Source organism: Heteronotia binoei, chromosome 21, assembly GCF_032191835.1.
Source record: "Heteronotia binoei isolate CCM8104 ecotype False Entrance Well chromosome 21, APGP_CSIRO_Hbin_v1, whole genome shotgun sequence".
Lineage (NCBI taxonomy): Eukaryota > Metazoa > Chordata > Lepidosauria > Squamata > Gekkonidae > Heteronotia > Heteronotia binoei.
In genome coordinates, this window is record NC_083243.1 from 53,420,835 (window position 1) to 53,441,260 (window position 20,426).

Consider the following 20,426-nt stretch of genomic DNA (forward strand, 5'->3'; position numbering starts at 1 on the left):
GTTTCCATTTTTGAGCTTTTTTTAGTACTGCATTTATGATAACATGAATGGCTTTCTTTGGCTTCACAGCAATTCTCCGTAAAGGAATTCTACTTGAAGATCATTCCATGGCGCCTCTTTACATTCAGAGTGTGCCCTGGAACCAAGGTGAGTTTTTGAAATTCCTAGGTGCTGAGAGGTGGGTTTTGATGTCTGTTTTGAAGAAGAGGCTTGGCGAGAAAGTATTGTTTCCATTTATCAACCAGAACCACAGACATTTGAAATAGGTTGTCACATTTACATAAAGCTTGGGAGCCTGCTGTGGTTTCCATTTTTACTGCATTCTACTCCTAGTCATAATTTTCATCTTCTGTCTATATTTTTCTCACCTGTCCTCATGAACATCTAGCTCTGGTCCCTCTTGTACTGAGGCTTGTTGCTTGTATCAACTGTGCTTCATGCAGGACATCTTAGCTGGATGTTTGACAGCAGCTTTGGCTCTGAGTGGATGGAAGGGCAAGGGAATGTGCACAGAGGGCAATCTTACTATATCTAATCCATGTGCCGTGCTCTTCTGGTGAATGATGGTTTCACCCCTTTCCTACATCTTTTTGCTGCTAGTTTTCTTACCATGGGCCTGATCCTGTGCACAAGCTGCTGACACTGGTGGTGGATGATGGGATACAGCCCCCCGTGGAGCTCAGTTGCAAGGAGAGGAACATCCTGGCAGCTACTTTCATTCGCTCTCTGCATAAAAATATAGGTAAAGAGAGTAAGGGGTACAAACATCTAATGGCGTAGTCTGGGTGTCCCCAACCTTTTTAAGCCTGTGTGCTCCCTTCAAGTTCCAACTCAGGGCAGTGGGCATAACTACAAAATGGCTGCTGCAGGAGGCAGAGGCAGCCACAGAATGTCAGGGAGTGATGTTATGCATAACTCTTACAGTAGCTCTTCAACATTTCAGGCTGATCCTTTGTTTAACAGGATGCCTTTTAAAATGAACATTTTGTTTTAAAAATATTTTATTGAATACACACAGCTTATCAGAAGCTCTGCTGGGCAAAAGCCCCACCCACTTTTAAAAACTCTTGGCTGGCACCAAGGAAGGTGTCTGTGGGCACCATATTGGGGATCCATGGCTTTGTCTCTAAAGCATCCTAGCTGGCATAAAATAATAAACCAGGTACTAGCAAGGCTTTTAGAAACTTGGTATAGACTGCAAGCAGTCTCCTTGGGGACTGCATCACTTTTGCATTTTGTACAGCGCCTAACACAGTCTTGTTATTGAAATAGTAGTTTAGCTTAATTTTGGACTGTTCAAGTGACTAGAGAGCTGCAAGCCATCTTTCTAACTCATTTGTTTTATTGTATTCCTTTGAAGGATTTGGCACAGTTGCAACAAATCTGTGTTATAATGTTTATATTCAGTCTCCTCTTTTTAAAATATCTGACTTCGTTTTGTGTTCTTGGGATGGGAGAAGGTGACTAGAGCTTTTGAACATGAGGCTGCTGCATATTTGTGAGAAGGCGCTGAGATGAATGCACGAATATAGGTTTGGGGAAAGGGGCGAGGAAGTTTGAGTGGGTGGAGAGAGGTTGGGCATTATGAAATAATACTTACATTTTTAGTACGTTTAGCCCTGTCTGGTTTTCTCAGGACCCTTGTCACTGACGTTGTGAGCCGTTTGGGTTGATAAAATTGTTGTGATATGGGAGCTTGTGGGATTGACTTGCTGTAAACATAAGCCTGAGAAGAAGCACAAATGCTGTGTTACATTTTCCATGGTGAACCACAATGTTCAGTTACAAAGGACTGATAATACAGTCTAGACGCTAGTGGTATTTTGCTATTTGAGATATGACCATAGGATTTATTGGTTTCAGGAGGTTCAGAGACGTTTCAAGACAAAGTAAACTTTTTCCAGAGAGAGTTGCGACAGGTGCACATGAAGAGACCCCACTCCAAGGTCACTCTTAAAGTCAGCCGTCACAATCTTCTGGAATCGGTGAGCATATTTATAATGCAGACTCTTTAAAGGTAGTGTATTTTTCTCTCTTAGAGACGGCATGTATGTTCTTTCATTCTGATGCAGAATGGACAAAGATTAGCATAGGGCTTGGATAGTATTTCTCACTTGCGTATAATATGAGACTCTGTTTGCTTCTCCAAGACCTGTAGTCTTGGATATGCCTAAAGACTTCAGCATTGTCAGCCATTTCTACTGGTGCAGAAACAAGATGGGAAGTTTGCCTGTATGGTAGAAAGGGCCCCAGTTGCTCTCAGGACAGTTCCCTTTATGTAAATGCTGTTATTGATGCCACCAAGCATTGACTTGTTTCATTCAAACACTGCAACAATATCTCATTCTTCATACCTTTCTTGCTGCTCTGCATGTAGTAGCTAGTTAAGAGAGCCTTACAAATTGCCAAAAAACTTGTGGAGAGAAGTGCTCAGATGCTTCCAAAAAGCTTTTGGCAAAGTCCTTACAAACTTAACAGTCATGGGGGTGAAACTGTTAAACTGGGAACTGGTTAAAGAACTGGAAGCAAAGGGTAGGGACAATTGGGCATTGTAGTGCTCAATGGAAGGTAGTAAGCAGTTGTTTTGGGACTCATACTTTGTTCATTTAATTTGTTAATAAATGATCTGGAGTCAGAGGTAAGTACTGAGGTGCCAGTCTTCTTAAGGGCAAAAACTTGTTTAGGATGGTTAAAAACCTAGAAGTCTGTGACAAGCTCTGAAAGGAGCTGTCCTGGCTGTATAAGCAAGCAGCAGGATGTCAGCAGCTTAAATGCCACCTAGATTTCCTTGGGTGCAAATTTTCTCCTATTTTCCCCTTCCTCATGGGTGACCTCTCCTTCCTAAGGTGTCCTGGAGGGGAGGGGGTTAATCCATCAACAGCAGCATTTTGGAGTGCAATTTGTGCTGCCACAGAAAAGTGGGAAAATTTTCCCACACAGGCTTGTGTATTTGAAGAAATCTAGGTAGGATCCATGACAAATGGTGTTCAATGCAAATAAAAGCAGAATGATTCACAGTGAAGCAAATAGACTGCATAAGCTAATGGAGTCTGAACTGTCAGTGATGAACCAAGAAAGAGCACTTAGGATCTATGAAAACAATGAGTCATTGTGATGCAGGTTTGAAAAAGGCAAAATCTTCTCTATGGATATTCGGAAAGGAACTAAAAATAAAGCTGCCAGCAACATAATGCCTAAATATATGTGTGTGTGCAGAGCAACTGCATTTGGAATGGGCACAGTTCTAGTTGAAGGAGGACACTGTAGAGCTGGAAGAGGGTGACCAAGTGATCAGCAGGTTCAGCCATTTTCCATGTAAGGAAGAAGTACGCCATTTGTGGCTCTTCAGTTCAGAATAAAGATGTCTAAAACTATGTTGCCGAGGTTTATAAAATCATACATGGTGTGAAGAAATTGAATGTTGATTCCTCCCCACCTGATTTCTCTCATAAAACAAAAATATTTAAATTGAGCAGTAGACAAAGGAAGTAAAAAACTTTGTCACAAGATGCATCATAGTGTGTGGAATCCGCCACCACAAAATATGGGTCTAAATCATAGGTCTTGCTTCCACTTATGATATGCCCATTTTTGTTACAGAGTGGTCCTACTTTGGAGCTAAGTGTTTCCAGACATGTAAGAGCAGTGTTGTTCAGTGAGCTGAAACATACCTAATGCCAGAGCAGTATGCTTCATAGTAGAGGGCTGCTCCCGGGATAGATGGAGTGCAGTGGAAGCAAGGCTTAGGAAACAATGTATAGTAGAGGTCACTGGTCACTAGTTTAGCTGGCTTTAAGAGGAATTCAAATACATACATGGTGATTAGTTCTTCCCCAGCTATTAGACATGGTAGCTGAAGAAAACTCTTTAATTGTTCTCAGTTGAGAATAACAAAGTTTACGTAATTCTAGGTATAAGCTTTTGTGTGCATGCACATGAAAGCTTATCCCCAGAACTAAACTTTGTTGGTCTTAAAGATGCCATTGGACTCAAGCTTTAGAGAGCCAGTCTGGTGTAGTGGTTAAGTATGTGGACTCTTATCTGGGAGAACCGGGTTTGATTCCCCACTCCTCCACCTGCAGCTGCTGGAATGGCCTTGGGTCAGCCATAGCTCTGGCAGAGGTTGTCCTTGAAATGACAGCTGCTGTGAGAGCCCTCTCAGCCCCACCCACCTCACAGGGTTGAGAAGATATAGGAGATTGTAAGCCGCTCTGAGGTCTCTGATTCAGAGATAAGGGCGGGGTAAAATCTGCAATTCTTCTTCTTCTTCTTCTTCTTCTTCTTCTTCTTCTTCTTCTTCTTCTTCTCTTCTTCTTCTCTTCTTCTTCTTCTTCTTCTTTCTTCTTCTTCTCTTCTTCTTCTTCTTCTTCTTCTTCTTTCTTCTTCTTCTTCTTCTTCTTCTTCTTCTTCTTCTTCTTCTTCTTCTTCTTCTTCTTCTTCTTCTTCTTCTTCTTCTTCTTCTTCTTCTTCTTCTTCTTCTTCTTCTTCTTCTTCTTCTTCTTCTTCTTCTTCTTCTTCTTCTCTTCTTCTCTTCTTCTCTTCTTCTTCTTCTTCTTCTTCTTCTTCTTCTTTCTTCTTCTTCTTCTTCTTCTTCTTCTTCTTCTTCTTCTTCTTCTTCTTCTTCCTTCTTCTTCTTCTTCTTCTTCTTCTTCTTCTTCTTCTTCTTCTTCTTCTTCTCTTCTTCTTCTTCTTCTTCTTCTTCTTCTTCTTCTTCTTCTTCTCTTCTTCTTCTTATTCTTCTTCTTCTTTCTTCTTCTTCTTCTTCTTCTTCTTCTTCTTCTTCTCTTCTTCTTCTTCTTCTTCTTCTTCTTCTTCTTCTTCTTTCTTCCTATTGCTTCAGACCAACATAGCTACCCCCCTGAATCTGTTCAGTTGAGAGAGAGTATGCCACTAAATGCCTGCTGCTATGGCCAGTTATTTTGCTATCTGGGTACAGTAGGATATGGGGTGCTGGATTGGCTAGACCCTTGGTCTGATCCAGGAGGATCTATTTTATTGTTACATATTCCCCAGTTCTTGTGCATGATTTTATATCCAGATTGTACTTCCAACACTAGTTGAGGAGGAGCAGGGAATCTATTCTCAGGGCCACCCGGAGTTAGGGTATTTATTTATTCAACTTACTATAATAAGTTGAGAAAATAAATATTCCTATTGTACCTTGAGAATTGCATAGTCCTTGGGAAAGTTACTGTTGTGTATCCATACAGTTCTTGTCACCATGAACAGCTATGTATGATATGCAAGAACAATTAACTCTGGCTCAAGTAATGATGCAGTGGTGTTTGAGTTAGTAGCTTCATGTAACTCCAAATAAATGTTATTTATTGCCTGTGACTTGTTCTAAAAACTGTTCTTAATTTCTAATGGCAATTACCATTGAATCTCAACCTCTGTTACACTAACCCTAAGAAAATAATTAGTTCTAGCTCTGCTGTTGGTGACAGATCTGATCAAGGGGATTAAAATTCATTTGAGAGAAATTAAAATACATATGATGATACTTATTGTGAATATTACCAGAGAGTAGGCCCTGCTTAGTGATCCAAAAAAGGTTTAAAATCATTTGAATGCTTAAGTGTAAGCTAAGAGTTACCAGAAAGAATTCTTAGCCTGTGTTTCCTATGAGTATAACTAGGACTGAAAATCTATCCCTAGGTATTTTTAGACACTTCCAATATCTTATTTAAAGCAAACTTACTTGTGGGATCGGTGCTTTAGAAACGTAAGCAGGAATCACTAGAAGAACAAGTCAATTGATTTTCTGAGCATTTAAGAAAGTAGGCTGCTAAATAATGAACATGATAAATTTTTCAAGAATACAGTTGTGTCAAACCAGCTTCTACCAAATCAGTAAAAATTGCCCTTCCCTCTGGCCCCAATGTGCACTCATATGGTGGCAGTGAGAAGCGTTCAACGGCTGACACAATTCTTCTGCCCCCCCAGTGCCTCTGTCAGCATTTATACTGGGATTTTTGCTTATGCCACGCATTCCCAGCAGAACAGGAGCATGAACTCAAAACTCTGTACAACCATATACCATATGCACTGAATCAGCTTTTATGTAAGCTTTGGATGAAAATCAGAAGAGTGTAATTTTCAAGTTCGCAGAGAGCTAAAAAGAGGTTATAAACTAGTTAGAGAATTCAGAGATAAACTAGAATTTTTTAAAAACATAGTTAAGCTATATATGTGTTTTGCACATAAATAAATAAATTGAATACAAAATTGGCTGATGAATTGGGACCCATAAGTATTTCTGAGAAGAACAGGGGAATTATATCTGAATAGGAAAGGTTTTATAAAATACCAAGAAATAAAGGGGAAATACAATGGGCTCTAGAACAGGAGTGGCCAAACTGTGGTTTGGGAGCCACATTTGGTTCTTTCACATTTATTGTGTGGCTCTTGAAGCCTCCATCACCCTGTTTTGCTGGTTTGGAGAAGGCATTTGTCTCTTTAAATCACTTCTCCAAGCAAACCCAGCTGGCAGCTTGGATAATGCATTTAAAGTTAAAGTTGCTTTCTTTCCATCTCCACTTCCTCATCTATTTCCCTTCCTTCCTTCCTTGCAGCTCTCAAACAGTTTACATTCATGTCTTTTGGCTCTCAGATATCTTACATTTATTCTGTGTGGCTCTTACATGTAACATGTTTGACCACCCCTGCTCTAGAAGGAGTCTCTGGGCGAGTGCCCCCCCCTTGCTGTTTTCCCAACCACCCAAGTGAAGGCATTCACTCCCCCCCCCCTCCAGGGGAGCAGATCTTTGCCATTCTGGAGAGCAGTTGTAATTCTGAGTGATCTCCAGCCCTCACCTGGAGATTGGTCACAGTGGTTCCCCAGGAGGAAATTGATGGTTTGAAGGGTGGAGTCTATGGCATTGTACCTGCCTGAGGTCCCACCCTTCCTGAAACCCTACCATTTCCAGGTCCACCCCTCAAGTCTTCAGGAATTTCCCAACCTGGAGTTTGCAACTGCTAAGGCACATTGGCTGCCATACAGGGGTCTGCTGAACAAAAGCAAGCTGCCAAGTCTAGTTAAGCCATGCCAGTCAGGTGGCGTCAAGTCACCCAGAGGGTGCTGCCAGGCCTAGAGTAGCCAACCTCCAGATGAAGCCTAAATATCTCCTGGGACCACAACTAAACTCCAGACAACAGATCTTTCTCCCCATCCTGGAGAAAAGAACCGTTTTGGAGGGTGGACTATATCCCATTCTATTCACCCTGAGGCCTCTCAGCCAGTTTGGTGTAGTGGTTAAGTGTGTGGACTTTTATCTGGGAGAACCGGGTCTGATTCCCCACTCCTCTACTTGCAGCTGCTGGAATGGCCTTGGGTTAGCCATAGCTCTTGTAGGAGTTGTCCTTGAAAGGGCAGCGGCTGTGAGAGCTTTCTCAGCCCCATCTACCTCACAAGGTGTCTGTTGTGGGCAGAGAAGATATAGGAGATTGTAAGCTGCTCTGAGTCTCTGATTCAAAGAGAAGGACGGGGTATAAATCTGCAGTCGTCTTCTTCTCCCTTTACTGGCAGAAGTTGATTGCCTAGCACCAGCTGAAGGGAGGAGGGAGAGAGGGAGTGGCAGGAAAGAGCCATGGCCTGTGAGGAAACACTTCCAGTGGGGCCAGGCTTTGCTGCCTAGTCTCATTACAGCAGCACCAGTAGTTCCCTGGCTATTTCAGCAGCCTTTGGAGGCTGTGTGTGCTGGGAGACCATCTGTGTGTGTTGTTGATAGGGTGGTGTCTGTTGCTGGTGACACTTTTTGTGAGACTGGTTGACAGAGAGGACCCAGAGAAGAGTTGGAGATGTTTCTGAGGTAAGACTGTTTTGGTGGTTTGTTCCGGAGGTGGGGGGGGGCAGAGATGCTGAGTGAGCCATGATGGGCCAATTATTTGTCGAGTGCATGGAATGCACCTGTTAGCCAATGAGAGAGCTCCATTTGACTACCACCATAAGGGAATTATAAATAACAATAATAACTAGTATTTTAAGCCAGATATCTTAGCATTTTTGTCCTGCACTTCTTCCAAGGCGCTCATCCTTGTAATAGCTTGCGCAGTAAATTATGCTGAATGTGATTGACCCAAAGTCATCCAGTGAACTATGTGGCATGTGGATCCATGGAAGAGAAGTGGTAAATATCAATCCACTACAAAATAGTGATCTCTGTAGTTCATTGAGCATTTACCTGTTTGAATGCTGTAGAATTAATACTAGACTCTTATTTTTTTTATTAGTTTCTGAAAATAAAGTCTCATGTAAACCTCTTGATTTGCAAACATCATTACTATTAACATGTTTCCCTTTATATCCCTAGTCTCTGAAAGCAACACGAAATTTTTCTGTTTCGGACTGGAGCAAGAATTTTGAAGTCATTTTCCAGGATGAAGAAGGTGAGTTCATTTGCCCACTGCAAGAGCCAGTGCACCTAGGAAAAATGTGGAGAGGGTACGAGGAGTGTTTGTCTTTGTATTCTACTTATGATAAACAATTTTGATGGCTTCCATAATACCTTGCAAATCCAATATAAAATAATTCTCACTTTGTAGATAAAAAATTGAGCACAGGTTACATGGCCAATTTAAGAGAATATAGTAGATATGTAGAAAAGCCAAAAACTCTTCAAGCTTTTTGAGTCCTACTATAATTTAATTTATGAGGCATCCTTCCAGTATATTGCATAATTTTAGAAAGTAGCTTACAACAAAAAAGACTAATGTGCAATGTATAAAAAAGAATTATTAGATTTCTCCTACCAGTTATTGAAGGATCATGTTTCATAAACACTATACATGATAGAGATGAATCTCTTCTCTTGCTAGCTGATTTCTGGAAAGCACAGGGTTATTGTGAGATCTAATTGGTCTTGAACCTCTTCTGTTTTGTAGCCTTGGATTGGGGAGGCCCTCGCAGAGAGTGGTTTGAATTGATCTGCAAAGCTTTATTTGACACCATCAATCAACTTTTCACCCGTTTCAGTGACAACAACCAAGCACTGGTGAGTGTCTTTCTTTCACCCATTGGTGGAAAAAGGAAGGGGCATGCCTACTTGTGGCTTCCATTCAGACCCTTCTGGTGGTTGAACATTCATACCATTCTGCAAGTTGCAGTGGCAGGAAACCTACTGGCTTACCCATTTAGCACACATACTAGCAGACAAATTTAAATTAGAGGAGAAATAGGTGTGAACTTATAGTAAAAATGCTGGTTGGGTGGTTTGCAGTTTTTACAAATTGTAGGAAATTCCTGTGCAATCTTTTCTTGTCAACTCCTACATAATGTGTTTCCATGTGCTTCCATTTATGTGCTTATACATATAGTGCCTCTGTACATTGCACTGAGATTAAATTATATGTTCTTTTGCATAGGGCCAGACTAGAAGATGGTCCGTCCAGTTTTTACAGAGCTTTATACTTGAGTTATAGCTCACAACAAAGATTACAAAGATGTGAAGGTGTTTGCCTATAGTGTACAACAGAAGAGCTCTGGGTGCTCCCCAGCTGCTTTATTTAACTAAGTAATGACCGTTGTAACTATAGGCTCTGTTGTTTATAGGTGCACCCCAACCCCAATAGGTCTCCTCATTTGCGGCTGAAAGTGTACGAATTTGCAGGGCGCTTGGTTGGAAAATGTCTCTATGAGTCATCTTTGGGCGGGGCTTACAAGCAATTGGTGAGAGCTCGTTTCACCCGGTCTTTCTTGGCCCAGATTATAGGACTGCGGATGCATTATAAGGTGACATCATTTTTTAAATGCTTGCATTGTTTTAGAGTGTGAAACAGTGACCAAATTATAGTTCCATGACAAATGTTTCAATTTCTTTTCCCTTTTCCTTCCCATGCTGCTTTTCCTACTAGTATTTTGAGACAGACGACCCAGAGTTTTATAAATCGAAAGTTTGCTTTATCTTGAACAATGATGTGAGTGAGATGGAGCTAGTCTTTGCTGAGGAAAAATACAGCAAATTGGGCCAACTTGAGAAGGTGAGAGGCACTGGTTGAGACTGTACAGTTTGGGCAAAGTGGGCAAGTAACCATGTTTAAATATGAGGGAAGAGCTATATTTAGGATTTCTTATTGTTTGGATTTATGAAATGAGCAGTTTGTCTTTGTTTCAGGTGATTGAGCTGGTAACTGGCGGTGCTCAAGTACCAGTAACCAATGATAACAAAATTCTTTACTTGAATCTGCTTGCACAGTACAGATTAGCCAATCAGGTTAGAGAGGAAGTGGATCACTTCTTGAAAGGTAATGTGGTATATGGTGCCCTTTCCTGATGCATATGGTCCTTATTTTCTAAATAAATATACATTCTGCTATCCTCTTTCAGGTCTCAATGAGCTGGTTCCTGAAAATCTTCTAGCTATTTTTGATGAAAATGAACTTGAGGTAGGTTTGGGCAGAGCTGTCTTTGAGACCTGCCGTACTTTCTGTCTCTCAGATAAATGTAAGGGACCTTGCATTAGGAGCTATGAGTGATTCCTAGCCTTGAATGCTTTATATCTGTATAAAATGGACAACTTTAAATATACATATGAAGCTGTCTTAATACTGAATCAGACAATTGGTCCATCAAGGTCTTCTTAGACTGGCAGTGGCTCTCCAAGGTCTCAAGTAGAGGTCTTCGCCTCTTACTTCATCTTTAAACTGGACATGCCAGGGATTGAGCCTGGGAATGTATGCATGGCAAGCAGTTCCTCTGCCACTGAACTGCAGCCCCCTCCCCAGATTTCATCATAGTTGCTTACAGGGCTGTCCATATAAACCAAGTAAATCTTCACCCATAATAATGTAGATTCAGAAGGATCTACCTGTCAGCCAGTAATACGTTCCATGCCCTCATTGCTGCAAGGTTCCTTTCTAAACCCTGTAACTGGGAAGTTGCAGCTCCAGCAGCACTGCTTTATGTGGGGTGTGACTCGGCGATCTAGTACATGCAGAAGGCCCCAGGTTCATCGTTCAGCATCTCCATGCAAAAGCATCTCAGGTAGCAAGTGTTAGGGAAGGCCTTTCTCTGCTTCACACCCTGGAGAACTACTGCCAGTCAGAATAGACAATACTGACATAGATGTACAAATGGTCTGACTCATGCAGTCATAATGTTTCTCTGGTACACACTGGCACCAAGAGGCAATTGTCTTTTTCAGGCAGCTGGAACAGGGACATTTTAGCCTATATGCCTCTTGCTTGTGAGTCCTATAAATTTAAATGCTGGGAGAGAACCTTAGACAATGGGTTACATCCAGAGGGCTGCAAGCAGAGCTCCACTTTGCAGAGCTGAACTCCCTCTTCTTTTAGAGACCCTCGGGAATGGTGCTAGTACAATGTGAGCATCTTTAGTGGAAAGAAATTCACACACATGCACACAACCCCAATGGAAGTGTCTTTTCTCCAACAGAAAATGAGCATTGGATTTAACCCATAATGTTTTGGATTGCTTTTTGTCCAAGCCCATTGTTGTTTTTAACCATCAACTTGAATGCTGTGTATGTTCTGGAGGCCTGTTCAAGTTTCCAAGTCCCTCGTGTTGCTTTAAAATGATAAGTTTATAAGTTTTTCTGTCTTGGCCTTCTAAATGAGAGTTTCTTGGCTAGAATGCTGAATGGTTATGCAGTGGTTTGCCCAAATACATTATGTAGCTACTATTGGCTTATGCAGTGTCTGTCTAATGGGATTTTGTGCAGCTGTAGATAGGTTTCTATCAGCAAAGCTACCAGGACAATAGCAGCTATTTTGAAGCTATCTTTGTGGTTTATGGACATCTAAATTTTCATCCTTTATTTTGGGCTCCTATAACTGTTGCTTCTTCCTATCTTTTCAGTTTTGACAGTACTCCTCATTTTTCTTAACTTGAATTAACTCCTCTTGAATGAACTCCTCTTTCTGCAGAGTGCATTAAATACAGAGTAATGGCCCTAAGTCAGAATTTTAGCACCTGGTGTACTTGCCAATCTATATTGGATGATTGGTTTGAGTGGGAAAAACTGGAGCCTAACTCTTCTTAACTTAACGTTTGTTTTTCTCAGTTGCTGATGTGTGGTACTGGAGACATCAGTGTCTGTGATTTCAAAGCACATGCTGTGGTGGTGGGTGGTTCCTGGCACTTCCGAGAAAAGGTAAGTAGGGGAAGCCACAACCACAACGAATTGATAGATCTCTGCTTGTGACTGAGGCAGCAAATGTCTGTTGTCAAGGAAGTGAAGCTTTCTGGATTTAGAAGAACAAGAACTGGAGAAAAGATGGATGAATGGAAAAAGCAAAGACTAGATAACAAACTTGTAGACTAAGTGCACCTTTTCTGAATCTCTCATGACATATTTATTTGTTTATTATCAAATCTTTTGTCCCTTTATTTCTGGAATACTCTTTGTACAATTATTTTATACATGTGCTTTGTGCTATCGTGTAATTGTTGCTGCTTGACTGGGATCTGGGAGGCCCAGGTTTGAATACCAGCTCTGCCATGGAAGCTTGCTGGGTGACCTGGGACCAGTCACAGACTCACCTACTTCACAGGGTTGTTGTGAGGATAAAACTTTATCATCTTTGTGGGGGGAGAGAAAGGGATTTCCACAAAGGTGCACAATCATATCTTCTCCCATCACCCAAAAGAATTATCAGTTGTAATTAAACGTGTTGATTATTTTAATATTTATTCACTGTTTTATAATGCATGTTATTGCTTTTCCTGCTCTGTAGGAAAAAAAGTCTACAAATATTTTAAATTGATAAACCCATTTTAAAAACAATATAGGAATGTAAATTTTGGCCTAACTTGTCCTTGTAACTGGGTAGTTGTAGAGTTTATTTTGCAAGACTTTGTCAGGTTTCTTCACCCTGGAGTCTGCAATTGCCTTTGTTCCCTTATTTTCATACTGTGTCTTCTAGGTTATGCGGTGGTTTTGGACTGTGGTCTCCAGTTTCACACAGGAGGAACTGGCCAGGCTGTTGCAGTTCACTACTGGATCTTCTCAGCTGCCTCCTGGAGGATTTGCTGCACTCTGCCCCTCTTTCCAGATCATCGCAGCTCCGACGCACAGTACACTGCCAACTGCCCATACTTGGTGAGTTACTTACTGGGGCAGTCAGACATTAAGAGCAAGCATCTCTCAGGAATCCGTAATTAGCTTCCTATTGATAACATTCAGCCTATATCTTGGAGTTAATGCTACTTCAAGATCTCTGTACATCTTATGAGTACCAGCGCAGTAAATTCTCTTGCCTAAGAATTATTAGAAGCATGCAAGTGTTGTTTACTAGTACTTGCTTTTTTCTTTCAGTTTTAACCAGCTGTGCCTCCCCACTTATGATTCCTATGAAGAGGTACACAAGATGTTGCAGCTGGCCATCAGCGAGGGCTGTGAAGGCTTTGGCATGCTATAATTCCCCCAGGGAGGAGCCCGTTTAGCTTCCTTTGTTTTTTGGGGAAAAGCCCAGCCCTGCTTCACTACTCAATCTGATGCCCTGTCTTTGGGGTAGTGGAGGCAGGGCAGCAGCACCATGCAAACAGGAATGTCAGTCTGCAAATGTCACATGGAGGCCTTCCCACATCTGGAGTTTGTTATGAGGAGCTCATCTTGCCCCCTTCACTTTCTATCTCTGTTCAGTTTGGAATGTGAAATGACATGAGGTGCATCTGTTGGGATGGCATGGGAATTACCTTTGACAATGTATGGTATGTGTGGCCCTCTGAAGGAAGGAATCCCATAAGCAGAAGTTGCTGTCTGGTACAGAAGGTACAGAACAATATTCTGATTGTTTTAGAGATAAATGGACCAGTATGAAGCTCTAAATCCCCAGATTATGGGAAGCCTTAATACCTTTCCACCATGCCTTGATTTTCACGTAACTAATTTCCCTTCAGTTTGGATTTTGCAGAAGGACATAAAATCATCCCTCCTTCCTTTTTGCTGCCTGATCCATTAGGGCTTTAAATTATCTTTGCCACCTTGCAGTGCATGCTGCCATTGCTTGCTCTTGCTGGAGAGGAAAGATAGCATTTCTGTTACTGGAGCCCGAATGCTCACCCTGGTAGTGACATTGTACTATGTCTACCAGGCATTGGCAACAGGATGTACTTGTGTAGTGGCAGTGACTTCCACTGGCTGAACTGGAAGAGGAATTTCTCCTCCCATCATTGTTTCAGGCAGTGATTATGAACTTTGGCAGATTTCCCCCCTTCCATTATAGAGGATGAATATGTGTGTCTGAGATCCAATGCTTATCCCAGCATCTGTCTTTCAGGGTACCTTGGAAGAAACAGTGGGAGGTCGAGAGGCAGCTATTGTGTGCATCTAAATTCTGTTTGTATAGAAATACAATTTGGGCTAATAAATGTCAGACACAGTTTAGCCCTTCAGTCTCTCCTTCCCATTTAATGGGATGTGGTGTCTACCTCTACCACATGGTAGCAAGAGTTTATTTCACTAGTGTACTTCATGCAGAGTGTGTAACAGGCACTGATACCTATGCCCTCCTTTCTTTCCAGTTCTCCTGTGTCCCAAGCATTCCATTTGTTTTTATGGGGATTAAACTGGAGCTGTCCATAACAGGCACAAGCAGATGGGCCCACAGGATAACACGTTGCACTACCCACTTTCCAGGCTATTTGGGAGACAGTGAGAGCAGCCATGTATGACGGATCAGTGTCTCTGACTTAGTCTGACTGCATCCTCTCCACTACTATTTCCTTGGCAATAAAGGAGTGGGAATTCAGGGATCCTAGCTGGTGGTCTAATTTTCGTCAGCAAAGCCAAAATGTGTGTGGGTTGTGAAGATAATACTCTTATTGGCACCTAAAGTGCATTTTTTGTAGTCAAGAGAGATGTTGGTAGCAGGTTATTTAGTGATGGGAACCAACAACTGTGACTGCCTGGACTGAGGAATTCACCTCCCCCCCCCCCCCAAAAAAAAAAATTGGAATCTCCATCTGATGTCTCATAAAAGCAAACTCTTTAAAAACAGTTTACAGTGGTGCCAGTTTTTCCAGTTCAACCATTCTGCTATAGGTTACTAGCTTTTTGAGATTTACATCTTTTTTTAAAAAAAAGATAGGTGTGCATATTTTAAAATTGTGAAATAACAAATTTAAAAAAAGGACAAAACAGGCTTTTGTTTATTTTTCTTTAGGTGAATACATATTGCATCTGTACAGTACAAGCCATCACTCTGCCAAAAAAATTGTTAGTACTCTGAGTACTGGGGACAGCTCAGGGAGTCTTTTCCCTTTGGGGGCTTGTTTAGAGACCACCACTGTATTTTCCTTCATGGCAGATGTTTTTCTTCAAGCAGTAGCTCTTCTTGAAAGCAAATTACTTGTGCTGTAAGAACATCTTTATGCTAGCATATTGCATTAAAGGTGGCTTCTATCAAAACAATGCAGTTGAGGTTCCTGAATGACTTATGAGATCTACCCACTGCTCTCCCTGGGGACCAAAAGGGGATGCTGCTGCAGTGAATGGCTGGGAAGGAGAGCTGCTTGTTACTGATCTGTTTTTTTGTCTTGTTTCCTAACCTGTTGGAGGCTTTTTCCAGCCATGGCTTGAAGTTGGTTCTGCTACATCTTCCTCAGGAATCCTCTCCTTTTTTTATACTAAGAACTGAGTGGCTGGTAATTCAGCAGGTATCTTCTGCTTGAAACCACTCTCCTATAATAACATGTATTTGGCACTTGTTGCCTTTTTGCAGCTGTACAGATGCCAAGGACTTTCTTTACACACAAGCACAGTCAGAACAGTGGGGGATGCAGCTACGTCCTAGCTAATAATGTGCTTCTGCATGGGTTCACTTATATCCATTGTTAGCAGGTTTCCATTGCTCCAGGGCTTCATAACTTCAGTGCAGAGGATCTGATTTTGCTTCTTGTTCTTTCCTACCCATGTATGTTGCCCGGATTTGAGTGTGGGGACATGGTACAGGCTGTTCTGTAGCCATTGATTGTGTGTGTGTTTGTGTGAGTTTTGAAGAAATTCCTTTTTCATTGGTCTTTGTTCCATCTAATGTAAATGTGTCAGTTTCCAGGGTAGAGGTTAACCTCATGATACTGTCTCTCGTAGGTCTCTTTGTGCTGGACTTGCAATGGATACCACAGGGCTTTGGTCTTGCCCTGCCTCTGAGAACTATCTTGCATGTTTTAGAAACCAATGCCTATTAATTTTAGCTAGGTCAGGGCCTGTTTTCAGATAGCTAGCTCCAGACTATATTCCGGTGAGATTCTGTAAATCTTCAATAGATGTAAATAGTTTGTACAATAAATAAAAATATTTAAAATACATTGTGATTGTCATATAATGAGAATTATTCTTGAATTGTTTCCCATGCTGGGCTGCTTTAAATAGCTGGTGTGATGGTGACTGTTCCTCAGACCTTTAGAACTGGCACTTAACATTGTGGCACAAACTGTATGTTTAGATTGATTTTGAGATTTCACAAGGAAGTAACAGCCATGCTTGTATATTAGAAGCCTACCTTGTCTGATCTCCAGCTGTCAGGTTTTGAGTTAGTCCCAGCATTAGATTGGGAATATTCCACCTGCCTGAGCTGCCTGCTTCTTGATAGTGGGCTTGCAATTCAGGTGAACATGTTACCCCTAGCTTGGTCTGTATTCATGATAATCACACCACAGATTAATTGTTAGGGCTCTTGGAATATGTATCTTATAACTCCTGAATTGTAAATTGCCCAACATATGTATAATACTGATTATTTGATCAAGACAAATAGCAACCTTAAAATAAGCATGAAGCAGTGCACTCATTTTGAGCTCTGCAACATATTTTAAAAGTATGTATTATGCAACAAAAACGTCACATTCAAGAGAAATTCAGCATACCACAGTAGCAACTGTAATACACAAAATTACTTACCAGCTCCAGGTGGAGCGTTCTCAAACACACACATTTTGGTTACACAGCAAAAATCATAAAGCTCTCAACTTTGTTAAATGGGTGTCTGAGTAAGGCCACCACTGTTCACCCTTCTCCCATATTCCCCCCCCCCGAAAATTTTCTGGCACCAGGGCCAGGGAATATGTTGTTCTGAGTATACAGGGCCCATGTTATTTAGGTCTTTAGATTGGGCCCCATACTAAGTTGTGCTGAAGATAAACAAGAATAGGTATAATAACCTATTCTTGTTTACATTCTTGTAACATGTTCTGTACTGTTTATTGGGGATTATAAGAGAGGGAAGGAGCTAGGAAAGATTCTTAAGTGTAACAATGTGTTACTGGCAACAAAGACCAAGATCATTCATACCGTAGTATTTCCCATTACCATGTGGAAGTTAGAGAATGAAGAAAGCTGATAGGAAGAAAGTTGATTCCTTTAAAATGTGGTGTCAGAGGAGAGTTTTATGCATACCATGGATTGTCAAAAAGACAAGTCAGAGGGTCATAGATAAAATCAAGCATGAGCTCTCCCAAGAAGCTAAAATGACTAAACTGAGGCTATCATACTTTGTGAGATGTCTTATTGGAAAATACAATAATGCTAGGAAGAAGGCAGTAGGAAAAGAGGAAGATATGAAGTGGCTTGACTCAATAAAGGAAGACATGGCCCTCAGCTTGCAAGACCTGAGTAAGGCTGTTAACAATAGGTTGTTTTGGAGAACATTAATTCATAGGGTTGCTATAAGTTGGAAGTGACTTGACAGCAATTAACACACACAGCTTTCCAGATATTTGTGGAGAAGGTTTGGAAAAATACCCATTTCTGTGTGCTCTACAACCACATTCTTTAGTCATAGGTCCAGAGGAGTTATCCGTGTTAGTCTGTTGCTGCAAAGTAGTAAAGAGTCCAGCAGCACGTTTAAGACTAACACATTTCATTGTGACATAAGCTATTAAGGGACACAGCTCTTGTCATCAGATGCATAGAGGCAGGGCCGGTGCTAGGGTTTTTGGTGCCTATTTACACCCCCCCCCCCAGAAATTTAAAAAACAGAATTGTAGGAGAAATGAAGGAACTTGAAACTATTTGCATTTTTAATTTACAGGTTTTTATTTTAAATTTAATTTTTTTTAAAAAAATTGTGAGATTAAGCAATAAAAATTGTGAGAATACCAGTTGATCCTTTTAGCTGGAGGTGCCAGGGGCAAGACCTTCACATGGCCATTTCTACTTGATCCTTTTAGTTAGAGGTGCCAGTAACAAGACCTTGTGCATGCGAGAAAAATGCTCTACCACTGAGCTATGGCTCCCACCCGATGGCTCTGTTAAAGTGTAGTAGGAAGAATGAGTGGCAGCATACAACTTCAACTGGAACCAGTTTTTAGAAATTGTAATTGGATCTTCTTCAGCTTTTACAATTGGTTAATTTATCCCTTCTGGGCTCCAAGGAGTGCACTGCACAGGCGCCATTCGCTTTCGTGTTTCCCAGGTCTGTAACAGACCCCGGGGAATGCGAAACCATCCAGGCAGCGTCTGCACTCCATGGAGCCTGCTTTCCATTGGGGAAGGCAGGCTCCAAGGAGCACACACTCTGTGTGTGGAGAGAGGGGGCCCTTGGGGGCGCCCCCTAGGCAGGTGGTACCCTAGGTGGCTGCCTAATTGGCCTACTCCCACACACCAGCCATGCATGGAGGGTATGTAGAAACTGTCCAGAGATAAATAGGTGGTAAGGGGAGTGGGAGTGGATGCAGGAAGTGAGTGCCATGGAAATGCAAAGCAGTGGCAAAAGTCATGAAAAAGGTAGAATATGCACACCATGCTGGGTGGTTATATTCTACCTTTTTTTACCCTCCATGCATCTGACGAAGAGAACTGTTTCTCAAAAGCTTATGCTATAATAAAATTTGCTAGTCTTAAATGTGCTACTGGAATCTTTACTATTCTTTCTCTAGCAATCCATTTAGATGATCAAGAGGATGATGCAGAAGAAAATAGTACCTGAAATTCCCAGATGAGTTAACTACATTTGAAGGGTAAAAGCCCATTGCTGTTTCTTGGCCACTAGAGGGAAGCCTATACTTAAAATGGTGGTCTTTTTCTAAAGCCAGTTTTTGGAGGGAACTTCTTGCAGCTGTCTGTGCTGTTAGATGCTAGAAGGGGTTGATTTTGTGTGTATGTGATAATTCCTCTAGAATAACTCAGCTTCGGCTCTGTATTCATCATAAATCTAGATAATCCTCTTTGAATATACATAATATTGAGATGACACAGTAACCATAGGAAGTCTTCTGTATTTGTATCCAGACAGAGTGTAATAAAAGTATATTTTCTTCATGCTTCCAGCTGATGTTGATAGGTGGAACAGGGGTTCTCATTCACATCAGTAAGCAGGTAATAGTAATTCTATTTGAACCTCAAGTGGCATTAGGTACACACCCCATACACAATGTGTAGACTTTCATTCTGTACTCTAAAACCACTGCAACTCAGATTTCTGACTGAAGGTTAGGTGGGTGTTCAAGCAGGTTGTCACATATGAATTGAGTACTCCATTACTATAATGGTGGGTACTCATAAGATTTCTGAAGGCATCAAAACTGTAAATGAATAGTTACATAAGTCTCTGTTTAAACATGATTCTGAGGTGTTTGGAAGATAGGTAAATGCATGTGGTTTTAAAGTAATAAACCAACTTTATTGTATATTTCATGATCATTAAGAATGATTGACCTAATATTGGATAACGTGAGACCCAATCGCTTATGCGAAATAACAAGCCAGGCTGCTGAGTAATTATTGAACACAAGGAATTCTTAACTCTTTTCATTGTGAGTATATGTGTGCATTTTTTTCTCCCCAAAGAAACTAACCATAGCAAACAATGGAGAATACAGTTTTGTAATAAGGGAAGAAATAGTGAAGAACGCAATAGGGTATTTAAATGTTAATAGAGTCAAACAGTTTAAAGCATAGCACACATTCAAATGCTGATTTGTGTGCCAAACTATCCACATAATAGTAAATTGACTTTTTAAAATAGTCACTTTTAACAGCAGAAAGCCAAGAATCAAGGTTTGTATTTGTCTTAGCAAGTATCTTGTTCTGAAGCTAATGGGCTGAATCCAAACTCCTTTTCTGCTTGCAGAAGGGCCTTTCTGATGGAGGAAGGAGGTGATCTGCATTTATAACCACACTCTTGGTGGGGAGGGATCTTTGATCTTGGAGACCAGTTTTTCCAGGAGGCAGGAAAACTCAGTGAACTTCCATAGTACTTTGGATCCAAGCCAACAATACAAGTCAATTTAGCATATGCCTCCTTTAATAGCTTGCCAGTGAAATGGGGAATCCACATAAGGCACAGGAAAGTTTCACTAATCTTTGACTGTCTTGCATTATTTCAAAAACATTAATATCAAAGCAGTTTGCCCATGCAACAATAGGGGGCTGCCAATCAGAAGAAATAAATCCAAAGCCCCTTGGATGTACTGAGCAGTTTTTATGTTTTTTTTGGAACTTGGCCTGTGTCTCTTAATTGTACAAGAC

General features: G+C 41.2%; 1 protein-coding gene across 2 annotated transcripts in view; it reads left to right on the forward strand.

Moving 5' to 3' along the window:
* The window catches only part of AREL1 (apoptosis resistant E3 ubiquitin protein ligase 1), a 32,818-nt gene extending 18,472 nt beyond the window's left edge, over nucleotides 1-14,346 (forward strand). For both annotated transcript variants that reach the window (XM_060262934.1, XM_060262935.1), the window contains exons 9-20: nucleotides 70-147; nucleotides 601-742; nucleotides 1,864-1,985; nucleotides 8,313-8,388; nucleotides 8,884-8,993; nucleotides 9,551-9,730; nucleotides 9,853-9,978; nucleotides 10,113-10,242; nucleotides 10,325-10,383; nucleotides 12,021-12,110; nucleotides 12,883-13,058; nucleotides 13,275-14,346. In XM_060262934.1, the coding sequence (XP_060118917.1) occupies nucleotides 70-147; nucleotides 601-742; nucleotides 1,864-1,985; nucleotides 8,313-8,388; nucleotides 8,884-8,993; nucleotides 9,551-9,730; nucleotides 9,853-9,978; nucleotides 10,113-10,242; nucleotides 10,325-10,383; nucleotides 12,021-12,110; nucleotides 12,883-13,058; nucleotides 13,275-13,377 (1,392 nt within the window). In that variant the 3' untranslated portion in view covers nucleotides 13,378-14,346. The remainder of the gene's footprint in view (nucleotides 1-69; nucleotides 148-600; nucleotides 743-1,863; nucleotides 1,986-8,312; nucleotides 8,389-8,883; nucleotides 8,994-9,550; nucleotides 9,731-9,852; nucleotides 9,979-10,112; nucleotides 10,243-10,324; nucleotides 10,384-12,020; nucleotides 12,111-12,882; nucleotides 13,059-13,274) is intronic.
* Nucleotides 14,347-20,426: the final 6,080 nt, after the last annotated feature.